At 41.5% G+C, this 11,274-nt stretch overlaps 4 protein-coding genes across 4 annotated transcripts; 3 read left to right on the top strand and 1 right to left on the bottom strand.

Annotated features, from left to right (window-relative positions):
* Positions 1-843: 843 nt before the first annotated feature.
* LOC108057704 (M-phase-specific PLK1-interacting protein) lies at positions 844-1,597 on the top strand. The gene has a single exon (XM_017142097.3). The coding sequence runs from the start codon at positions 924-926 to the stop codon at positions 1,386-1,388; it is 465 nt and encodes a 154-aa protein (XP_016997586.2). The 5' UTR covers positions 844-923; the 3' UTR covers positions 1,389-1,597.
* Positions 1,598-1,741: 144 nt separating this feature from the next.
* On the bottom strand, positions 1,742-2,818 carry LOC108057703 (uncharacterized). Its single transcript, XM_017142096.3, has one exon. It carries the CDS (start codon positions 2,808-2,810, stop codon positions 1,845-1,847), a length of 966 nt encoding a protein of 321 aa, XP_016997585.3. The 5' UTR covers positions 2,811-2,818; the 3' UTR covers positions 1,742-1,844.
* A 388-nt stretch (positions 2,819-3,206) lies between these two features.
* LOC108057696 (ATP-dependent Clp protease ATP-binding subunit clpX-like, mitochondrial) lies at positions 3,207-6,676 on the top strand. Its single transcript, XM_017142088.3, has 2 exons — positions 3,207-3,424; positions 3,477-6,676. The coding sequence occupies exons 1-2, from the start codon at positions 3,348-3,350 to the stop codon at positions 5,908-5,910; spliced, it is 2,511 nt and encodes an 836-aa protein (XP_016997577.2). The 5' UTR covers positions 3,207-3,347; the 3' UTR covers positions 5,911-6,676.
* A 1,605-nt stretch (positions 6,677-8,281) lies between these two features.
* On the top strand, positions 8,282-10,133 carry LOC108057628 (kelch-like protein 40). Its single transcript, XM_017141961.3, has 4 exons — positions 8,282-8,297; positions 8,369-8,403; positions 8,470-8,560; positions 8,948-10,133. The coding sequence occupies exons 2-4, from the start codon at positions 8,393-8,395 to the stop codon at positions 9,830-9,832; spliced, it is 987 nt and encodes a 328-aa protein (XP_016997450.2). The 5' UTR covers positions 8,282-8,297; positions 8,369-8,392; the 3' UTR covers positions 9,833-10,133.
* Positions 10,134-11,274: the final 1,141 nt, after the last annotated feature.

Below are 11,274 nucleotides of genomic sequence, written 5' to 3'. Positions count from 1 at the left end.
CTCCTGCGGCAGGCGACGCCTCTTTTGTGCTCTGTTCGCAGGTTTTTCCGATCGAGGGGCGTGAAATTCGCTTACATATCGCCTAGCTGGCGCATTAGACTCGGACTGGAAGCGCGGAGTGTGGGAACCGAGAGCCACTGCAGTTAAATGCACTTTATTTAGCCGACCGACCGCACGACGACCGCGCTGCTACACAAAAATATTAGTGATGGGGAGGCATCGATGGACGACGCATCGATGTTTTTGAAACTTTACGAACCATCGATGTTCAATGGTGACTATCGATGGTTCCACATTGTGGCCAATTTAGCTATTTAACCACTAGATATAGGGCCTTTATTAGGAGATATACAAAGGTGCCACAAAAACAGCTCTCCGCTGAATTCTGCCTGAATTCATATGTACAAAAATTTGAATGAAATATGTATGTACAGAATTAAGCGCAGAGAGGTTTCTGTGGCACCATGATAAATTTTAAAACAGAGGCTAGCGGGAAATATAGCTATTTTCCAATTTTAATAATATTACGCTTTACAATATCAACCTTAAAAAATGTATCGAATTTTTTTCAATTTATTAGAAAATTTTATCTACAGAGATCTCTCAGAGTTTCGGAGCAAATTTGCTTTGATTTTGGGAACATTTGTTTACAAATTCTTTTAATTTAAAACTTTTAAACCGTGTACATGATTTTGGAACAGTTTCTGTGACACCGCGATTTGCTTTTGGTTGGCTTTGGGACTTTTGGTTTCATGAGATTTTTGTGACACCCTAATAATAACTTTTAGCCAAGTTTCGAACCATCTGTTGTTCTTAGGTGTATTTTTCAGGTACTCCCCTATGGTCATACTGAAAACGTTTGTTTACCATTTCTTCGAAGAATATGCAAACTGCGGTTTAAGTAGCCAAATATAAACGCCAGGATGAGCACTCCACGCAAGAACTTCAACCACCCGCCGCCGTTTTCCCCACGCGGTGGCCAGTATCCATCGCAGGCCGCAGATTATAGATCCCAGCAGTTTGGTGGCCAACAGAAGCCCCAGAACCCCAACTTTGGATTTTACGAGGACAAACAGGGACAACAAACGAATACTCCGCACTTCTATCAAAACAAATCACCGCAGGAAACGCAGAGGCATCGTCCCTACGGACAGGGAAGGAATTTCGGACGGGGCGGCAACTTCAACCGCAGGAACCAACCGAACTGGGATCCGAATCCGAGGAACCACCAAAACAGGGAGCGCAACCAAGGCGGCAACAATTCCTTTGGACAGTACTTTCACCCCTCCATGCTGGAGGATCCCTGGCGGGAACTAATGGAACGCCACGAGGCCATCCACGGATCCACCGCTAGCCAAACTCCACCGAAAGAGGTGGAGGCTTCTTAGGTTTATTATTATTCAAAGGCAAACTGTATCATACTAGACTCCTTATAGGATTTATACGTGCAAGCCCCTCTTTTCATAGACCATACTTAATTCTGACCGTTTTTTCTTACACAAAGAGGGGAAAACGGTATTTGAAGTTCACATACACCTTTCATAGCTATTTTGAAACAACACTCGACTCAATATAAGGAATATGTAAATAAAAACATAAGTTTTTAATTAAATTCTGATTTTATGTAGATTTGGCCAGAGCTGAATGGGAACCCTTTTTATAAAAGTTAAACAAAAAACCTGACATGCTATTAAGGGTTCTTCCCCGAATTCAAAACAGAACAAATGCTCCAAAAGACCGCTTAGGTTGTAACGTTTTATAGAATTAAACAACAGTTCCCAGTAAATGAAACTCGTGTATACAATTAACTTAAGGCTACCGCACTCCTTCCCTTGATTTGTCAGCTAGAAGTGCTGCTGCTGGTGCCGCTTCCTCTCCAGGTACTTCTCCCAGTCGCCGGCAATGCGATTGTAGATCCCCATGGCGGCGCGTGCATCCTCCACGGAGTTGTGCTCGCCCGTCTGGATCTCCTGGCCCAGGACGGCCATGGTGAGGCGCTTCAGGCTGGGCGTGTGGCCGTTTGAGACGAGTTTGCAGAGCGGCTTGTAGCGCGACGTGTCGCGGATATCGTCGAAGGGATGGCGGATGCTCAGGACGGCCAGATCGTTGCCCAGGGCGTGTCCGACCAGGATGCGGCCGTGCAGCAGCTTCACCACCTCGTTCTGCACGGCCAGGAAGTCCTCGCCGTTGGCAATGTCCTGCGGACGAATGCCCGAAACGCTGGTGCGGTAGTCGGTGACCTCCATGCGCGGCTTCACATGCTTGTCCAGCAGGACGTGGCCCACGCGATTGACGATGGACACGCGGGCCAGCATGTCGTCCTGTCCGTTGTGTCCCACGCCCACCATCTCGCAGTCCATGGCCAAGTAGCGATTGCGCTGCGCCTGCTTCTTGATGCGCATGCGTGCCGATTTCGTCAGTGGCGCGGACTCTGCAGTCGCCTCCTGGTTCTCGCTGCCCGTAGCTGCTGCTGCTCCTCCTCCAGCGGCGGCCATCCAGTTGGAGCCGGCCGCCCGGCGATTTGTGTTTGCCTGCTGCACCTGCAGGCGCTCCATCGAAGTTTGCATCCTTCGCTGATTCGGGGAAGTCACATTTTTCGAGCTGACGGCGCTGTTGGTGTTGCTGCCGGAGCCGCTGCTGCTGCCGGGCAAGTTACTCGCACGGCTGCGGTTCCTGTCGAACTGCTTCTGGCGTTGTGAAGCGGACATGGCGACGGAGCATCTATATATTCCAGTTAAATCCTCTGTTTTTGACGATCTCGGCCAGAAATGTGTTATTTTGCTACACCTGTCAGTGTGACCGTTTGGCATCGCCGGGATATTACTGTCAGCTGGCTGTTAGTATTTAAATGGTATCAAATGGGTGCGTTCAGCAGAGCAGGGAACGTGACTGTGACAATACAAGTGTAACATTTTTTTAAGGAGTCCAACTTAATTAAAATATAATATAGGCTAGGTTAGAATATAATATACAAATAATTATAATACAATATAATAAATTAATTTAAAAATAAATCATTTATATACTTAATTAACTTTGCTTTTGTAAAAAGGAGTTACTTTCTGAATTTTTAAAATTGTTTTAATCATTTAATTTAAATTACATTTTAATGATTTTATACGGAAATCATGTTTGTTTTGGAGGGTAAGTAGATGCATTCTGTGCAGAGAACGGTCAGCTGTTTCATTTGACTTTGATACTAAAATAGACAGAACAGATCACAAAAATACCAAATCGGGGAACTCCTGGACCTCAGATAGCGCTCTCAGAGCTCAGCTCTGAGCCTTTCGGTTTTATCTTCAAGCTGCGCACTTTATAATTCCCAGAATTCAAGACGAAATTCGACGATGGTCGTTTGCTTAAGCTTTCAACGCGGCCTCTGCCCAGCCGGCTCATCTTGCCCCAATGAGCACATTGATATGAAGTAAGAGCATCAGTAAATATATATAGAGTAACAAGTAGCACCCTTTCTCTAGGAAATATCTACGAGAGGACCTAAGGGCTAATCTCAACGGAAGGGTGTGGCCCCTATCTGCTTATGGGCCGTTTCCAAGGAAGGGCAGCATGCCTAACTTCATCGAGGATCAATCGTTCGAGGAAGTCCGGATGCGATATTACGAGACCAAGCGGTTGAATCTCCTCGACCATTGCCAACAGCAGTTTAAGATAACTTTTCAGGATGCTACCTACAAGATAAACTTGTTGTTGGCGGCAACGCCCCAAACGGTGGATACCATGATCAAAATTTACGAGAGCGAAGCTAATTCTGCAGCTGGGAAGCCCTCGACAGTCCATCGTTTAGTTAGTGGACAAGTGAAAAGTCCATTTGGCGGTCTCGAAGAACAGACAAAACCATCTCAAACCACTTTCACAATAACTAGCCCTTTTTCCCAAACCAAATCGAGTGCTAATTCAGGAGGTGCCATTTTTGGAGCTCCCAAGGCAAATGGTAGTCCAGGAAATATCACTTTTGGCGGAGGATCATCATCATTTGGAGCACAAAGTAATTTTCCACAGCCCCAGAAGGATCAAACGATTCCCAGCTTTAGCTTTCAGCAGAAGGTTAAACCGCAGAGCCAAGGAATCAATTTCGGAGGAACCAGTGGTCAAGCTAAAAGCATCTTTGGAGAAACAACTAATCAAGCTAAAAGCATCTTTGGAGGAACCACGGTCAATGCCAAGCCAAAAAGTGATATTTTCGGCCAAGAGCCAAAGGCATCTACAGGATTCAGTTTTGGAGGAACCACTGGTCAAGCTAAAAGCATCTTTGGTGGAACCCCTGGCCAAGTCAATAGTATTTTTAATGTAAATGGTAATCCAGCTTTTGGTGCAACCAAGGGGAATGTTAAGCCAGGAAGTTCTGGCGAAGCTTCAAAGGAATCCAAAGGATTCACAGGAATCCACATTTTCGGAGGACCCACCAACAGGCCAAACAATAATACCATTTTTGGATTACCCAAAGTGGAACCAACTGGAAAATCTAATCATTTCCGTAGTTTTCAACTGCCTGAACTATCGCAGCCCAACAAACCGTCTGGTCAGACATCTAATCCCCAGCAGGAAACCGTCACCAGTTCGACGAGAACCGCCAGGTGCGACAAGTGCAACTCCTTAGTGGAAATGCCGGAGGAGGCGATTCCAACCGAGGAAGAGCAGAAGCGAAAGGTGTCCAAGCTACCACCTGCACCGCAGAAGATCATGGAGTATCTGGACAAACACGTGGTGGGCCAGGATTTGGCCAAGAAGGTGCTGGCAGTAGCAGTGTATAATCACTACAAACGTATTCACCACAATTTGCCGCAGAAGGAGAAAACCGACCAATCCGGTCAGGATGACATTCTGAAGCTCGACCAGCTGCACATTTCTGGAAACTCGACTACACTCGACAGCACTTCGGAGAAAGGAGTAATGCCCAACCTAGAATCCGGCAAGGAAGAGACCGTTAAGCTGGAGAAGAGCAACATCATTATGCTGGGCCCAACAGGATCGGGAAAAACCCTAATCGCCAAGACCATCGCCAAGTGCCTGGACGTTCCCTTCGCCATTTGCGACTGCACCACATTGACGCAGGCGGGCTACGTGGGCGAGGACATCGAGGGCGTTCTCTTGAAGCTGCTGCAAGATGCCAACTTCAACGTGGAGCGCGCCCAAACTGGCATCGTTTACTTGGATGAGGTGGACAAGATTTGTGCCGTCGCCGCATCAAAGCAGCGGCGGGACATTGGCGGCGAGGGCGTCCAGCAGGGCATGCTGAAGATGCTGGAGGGAAGCGTGGTAAACGTGACCCATCGGAAGCAACTATTTGGCAAGAAGATCCAGTTGGACACTACGAACATCCTGTTCGTGGCTTCCGGCGCCTACACGGGTCTGGACAAGATCATCGCGAGACGCCTCGACGAGAATGGAAACGACCTGGCCTCGCCGAGCGGTTCCAGTTCCCCGGTTACGGATCACGAGGAACGGGATAAGTGCCTGTCCAAAGTGCAGGCTCGTGATCTGTGCGAGTTTGGCATGATACCAGAGTTCATTGGCCGTTTTCCGGTTATTGTGCCATTCCATAGTCTGAATGTGAGTATGTTGGTGCGCATTCTTACCGAACCGCGCAATGCGCTAGTGCCTCAATACAAGGCGCTGTTAGGATTGGACGCTGTAGACCTGACCTTCACCGAGGACGCCATAGAGTCGGTGGCCCAGCTGGCGATGGAGAGGAATACAGGAGCTCGCGGACTTCGGTCCATTATGGAGCAACTTCTGCTGGATCCCATGTTCCTGGTGCCAGGCTCAGATATTCGAGGGGTTCACATAACCGCCGATTATGTTAGGGGAAAGTCCAAACCCGAGTACAGCCGTTTAACGGACGACGCGGCTTCCGAGAACATTGCCAAGGACTCGGATGCCAAAACGGATTAGGGCTTAAGATCAGTGAAAGTGCGCTCGTGCGCACTGAAAAATGTATACATCTTTTGTTATATATATAAAACTATTTTTGTATTACACAGTGCAACATGAAAAATGTAACCGCAATTCTGATTTCATGGGCGGAAAGAACTCATCGAAATAAGCTAAAACCCATTTGGGTTTCTCTGGCTTAGCTCGCGTTTACCTTTTATAGCGAGTTAAAGTTTTACATACAAAATTTATTTGTAACGGCCATATCTTGTGAACCGATTAAAATTTCACTATCAAGTCTTCAGTGATTATGTAGCTATGAACCCAAGGAACTAAATTGACAAATGACTCTTGCACACTTAGCACCTAGTGCACCTAGCGCGTTAAAAAACAAACTTGCCTAATTTTTCGATTTTTAACGCGCTAGGTGTACGTCTTCGCAAGAGTCATTTGTCAATTTAGTTCCTTGGGTTCATAGCTACATAATCACTGAAGACTTGATAGTGAAATTTTAGTCGGGTCACAAGATATGGCCGTTACAAATAAATTTTGTATGTAAAACTTTAACTCGCTATAATAGGGAAACGCGAGCTAAGCCAGAGAAACCCAAATGGGTTTTAGCTTATTTCGATGAGTTCTTTCCGCCCATGAAATCAGAATTGCGGTTACATTTTATAACCCTAAAAATGTTGCACAGTGTTATTATATATTCTTATATCTGTTGAAATCAAAATCAGAAATTACGGGTTATTTTTTATTTTCTTTAATAAAAAGTATAAAATATGTATTACACTAGATTACAATTTACCTACCTATATAAAATTACCTATATAAAACTATTTTTGTATTATTATATATTCTTATATCTGTTGAAATCAAAATCAGAAATTACGGGTTATGTTTTATTTTCTTTAATAAAAAGTATAAAATATGTATTACACTAGTTTACAACTTACCTCCATTTTTTTTTGAGATAATAGCACAGACCAATTTTTTTTATTAGTTTTGAGTTGCTGATCACGCTACTCGCAAAAAAACAGATTTTCTGCACATCTTTTATAAAACCTAATAGACCTCAAAATTAGACCAACAAACTTGTAACTATTTAAAAGGCAACAGATGCATTTTCCGAATAGCTATTGTGATTGGGCCGAAACTAACGGAGGTACAACCTTTAAAAGTTCCAAAAAGTTTAATTTTTGGCTTTATTTTGTTATAGCTAGTTTTCATTTAGTTAAAAAAAAAATACCAATAAAAATGTATAAATTGTTTTTAACTTTAAGATCTAAAGGCCCTTTTGCTGTTAACGCAAAATATTTGCAAATTGAGTGCGAATTCTAGGAGATATGCATTTTTTAGTGCAACAACCCATTTTCAAAAACTGTTTTTCAATCCAGGTTGCCTGCTTTTGTTAGTTTGGGTTTTGAAAAAACCCATTCGATTTTATTAAGGCTGTCCAAAATTTACAGTATTTTCATGGAATAAATTCCCCATAAAAACCCCTGAAAATTTGACCTAGTGCGAACCCCTGAAATTTTACATACGATTTTATTGTGAAATCAAGGTCCACATGTTTGAATGTCCGACTGGAAATGCATTTATTTTAAATTTTCTAGCTGCCGGTATTCTTTCGAACAATTTGAAAATCAATATGCTCAGATATAGATGGCGCCAGTTGCAATTCTTGTAGAGCGAAAAAAACAGTATTGCATAACTATCGATAGTGGTAAAGGTAGAGAAACATCGATTTTCGCAAACATCGATGTTTTCGATGTTTTAAAAAAACATCGATAGAACATCGATGTTTTGAAAAAAATTGTTTTTTTTTTTTAATAATTTAGTAGAATAATATAGCCATTTAGAGTTTACATTGAAACAAAAAACCCAAGGCTTTATTACAAAAAAATTTATCAACAATAATCCAAGTGATCAGCATATTCACATTATAGTATTATAGGATATAGGATAGTTTTATGAAAAGCTTAATCCATCCCCGCTTCCCTCCCACACCACCAGCTTAATATCTAAAAATATGTAAGTACAGTAAACTTAAATTAAAAGCACATTTTCCACCCTTTCTTTAGTGTTGGTAATGTGACAAAAACATTGATTGTCGCAATTATTTAGGCTTAAGTATTTCCTTACTATGCCTATCGTTTTCGTCCATGTGACTACTAGGATGAAGCTTCCAAATCATTTGAGCATACTTAATTGAACTAGATCAGCGGTCGGCACACACATACGTTGACACTTTGTTTTATATTTGTGTGAGTAATTTGCACTGGGCAGCTCATCGATGTGTGTGTGCAGACCGCTGTTCTACGTTATACATGTGCGAGCAGCGCGGCGACAGAACAAAACCCTATGCTCACTTAATAGGGCGCTGCCGACCGCTGGACTAGATAAAGGTAAAGTCCCTTAATAATTTGTCGGGTCAAGTACTATCCAGCTAAATAAAACTGCGCATATTTCATCAAAGGTGCTATTAACTAATCAAGCAACTATGGACCTTTTGTAAGCAAAAAAGGAAGAACAGTACAAAAAATTCAACATTGTTAATGGGTAATACTATTTTTATAGGCTGCCAAGTTCTTTTAAGCAACTCATGGAGGCGGGCGACTACGCCGACTGCTGTGTAATTGTTGGAACGCGCAGGTTCCCTTGCCACAAGGTATGTAAAACATAGGGGACTAATACTCACGGTTGCCAATATTGGCCCTTTTTTTTCGCGTTGGCTCTTTGGCCCATTCTTATTAAATTTGGCTCTTTTTTGCTAATAGCGATATAAAATATTTTAAAGTTGGAAAAAACGAATACATTTTTTTAATTAAGCATTTTTTTTTGCTATTTTAAAAGTGATTAATGCCTGAAACCCAAAAGTGACAGATCGAAACTAAATTGTTTCGCTGGTATGGTAATTTGGTGTATGGTAAAAAGTTGGCTTTTTTTATTAAAATTGGCACATTTTTAATCTTTTTTTGGCTCATAAAAAAATTTTTGAAGTGGCAACCGTGCTAATACTACTATCTTACATTTTTAAAACATTTATCTTATTTAGGTGATACTGGGTGCGGCTTCTGAGTTCTTTAAGCGCACCTTTCAGCCGGGTTTTGCTGAGGCAGAAACAGGCGAAGTGACCCTAACCGGTGTTACGGAGGACACTTTCGAAAAGTTCCGTCTATATGTCTACACCTACGACAGGACATCCCTGAAAGACTACAGCAACCAGGTTATTATCAAGCTGATGGAGTGCGCCAATATGTGGATGGTCGAACCGTTACAGCTGGCCTGCGAGGATAACTTCAAGAAAAGATATCCCAAAATGATGTACTCGGATATGCTACTTTACTTTGAGCATGGGCATCACGTTCACGATATGAAACTGATCGACAAGATTTCAGAAGGTCTAAAGCAAAACATTGTTGCCAAGTCAATCCCAGGAGGAATCTATGAACTGGGTTCGGATGTCTTCAGAGAGTATTTGAAGACTATAGAGGGCTCCGTGGAAGAGATAACTCGATTTCACATTGTAGAGAAGTATGTGGCCATTCACGGATTTGAACTCGACCAAAACCAAAGCGATCTTAATAAGATAGAATGCAAGGGGCTGGAAAATAAAAGGGAGACAAATCCGGAAACTCCAAAAGATCTGTCAGTTAATCCAGTCGCCAATCCAAAGCCGATCGAGGTAAAGAACTCAAACTTTTCTGATGCAAACTCTGTATCCTTGGACCCCAATGTTAAAAAGATCCATAGCCACTATATCGAGACCTTGTTGAGTCTTATTGACTTTTCTAAGATGACAGTTAATGAGTTCTTCGGGGGGCCTGGAAAATCCAAAATCGTGTCCCTTAAGAACAACTTATATTTTCTGTATCAAATAGCTGAAAGACTCCAAAAAACTGTAAATGAATACAACTACCCTTACGACTCGGATGAATAACGAGCAGCTTTGGGGTTTAGCAAAAGGTGCCATTTTCTTTCCTAGAAAGTGTCGGTAGGACAACCATCACCACGAGAACCAGTTATTTTTTGATAAGTTAACAACATTAATGAATTGGATAGGCTGTTTGGCTGCGTTTAAAAAATAATAACTTTTGTATTTCATACTATTTGATCGTACTTCAATAATGTACATATTTAAAAAATAATAACTTTTGTATTTCATACTATTTGATCGTACTTCAATAATGTACATATTTACCTACAACGTTACTACACTAATAACATGAATTAGGTAGGCTTTTTGGTTTCTTTAAAAAATAATCATTTTTGTAATTCATATAATTTGATCTATTCCATTAAAATACATATTTATACGAATAAAAACTATGGTGTATTTTTTATGCAAAATATCTGGTGTTTATTTTTTTGCTGCCTGAACGAATACCAACGAAAGCTAACTTTGGCAAGCTTAAGTTTTAATACCCTTGCAGATTTCACGAATGAAAACTTGACTAGAATAGCAACATGAATTAATAATTATCAAATATTTTATAATTGAAACAAGAAAGGAAGCTAGCTTCGGCCAGCCGAAGCTTATATACCCTTGCAGATCATTCTATTAATTTACAAATCGCAAAAATGTTCAATTTTCTAATATTTCTCATTAATTTTCCGATCGTTCCTATGGCAGCTATATGATATAGTCGTCCGATTTTGATCAAATTAAAATTGAAATTCGGAAATATTTAAAAAGAGTTATATCCTAGAGTAAAATATAATACAATAAAAACCAAAGAAGCTAGAATTTATTTCCTATTACTTTTCCATTAATTTTCCGATCGTTCCTATGGCAGCTATATGATATAGTAGTCCGATTTTTTAAATAATTAATTCGAAATTCAGAAATATTTAAAAAATAACATCCCCAAAAGTAGAAGGTAATATTTCAAAAAACACCGAAGCTAGAATTTTTTAAAGTTTTTTTCTTCCGATCCTTCGTATGGGAGCTATAGGATATAGTTGTCCGATCCGGTCGGCTCCGACATATATACTACCTGCAATAGAAAGAAGACTTTTGCGAAAGTTTCGTCCCGATAGCTCAAAAACTGAGAGACTAGTTTGCGTAGAAACAGACAGACGGACAGACGGTCAGACGGACAGACGGACATGGCTAGATCGACTCGTCTTGTGATGCTGATCAAGAATATATATACTTTATGGGGTCGGAAACGTCTCCTTCACTGCGTTGCAAACTTCTGACTGAAATCATAATACCCTCTGCAAGGATATAAAAAATAAAATTTTTAAAATTTTCGCTCTATTGTTCCTATGGGAGCTATAAGATATAGACGTCCGATCCGCACGCGCTTTTACCCTGATCAAGGTATGCGTAAAAGAATAAGATTTAGAAAGATTCACATCAAAAGCTCTTACACTGAG

The sequence above is a fragment of the Drosophila takahashii genome, chromosome 3L, assembly GCF_030179915.1.
Source record: "Drosophila takahashii strain IR98-3 E-12201 chromosome 3L, DtakHiC1v2, whole genome shotgun sequence".
NCBI classification, from domain to species: domain Eukaryota; kingdom Metazoa; phylum Arthropoda; class Insecta; order Diptera; family Drosophilidae; genus Drosophila; species Drosophila takahashii.
This window is presented reverse-complemented; position numbering and strand designations above follow the sequence as displayed.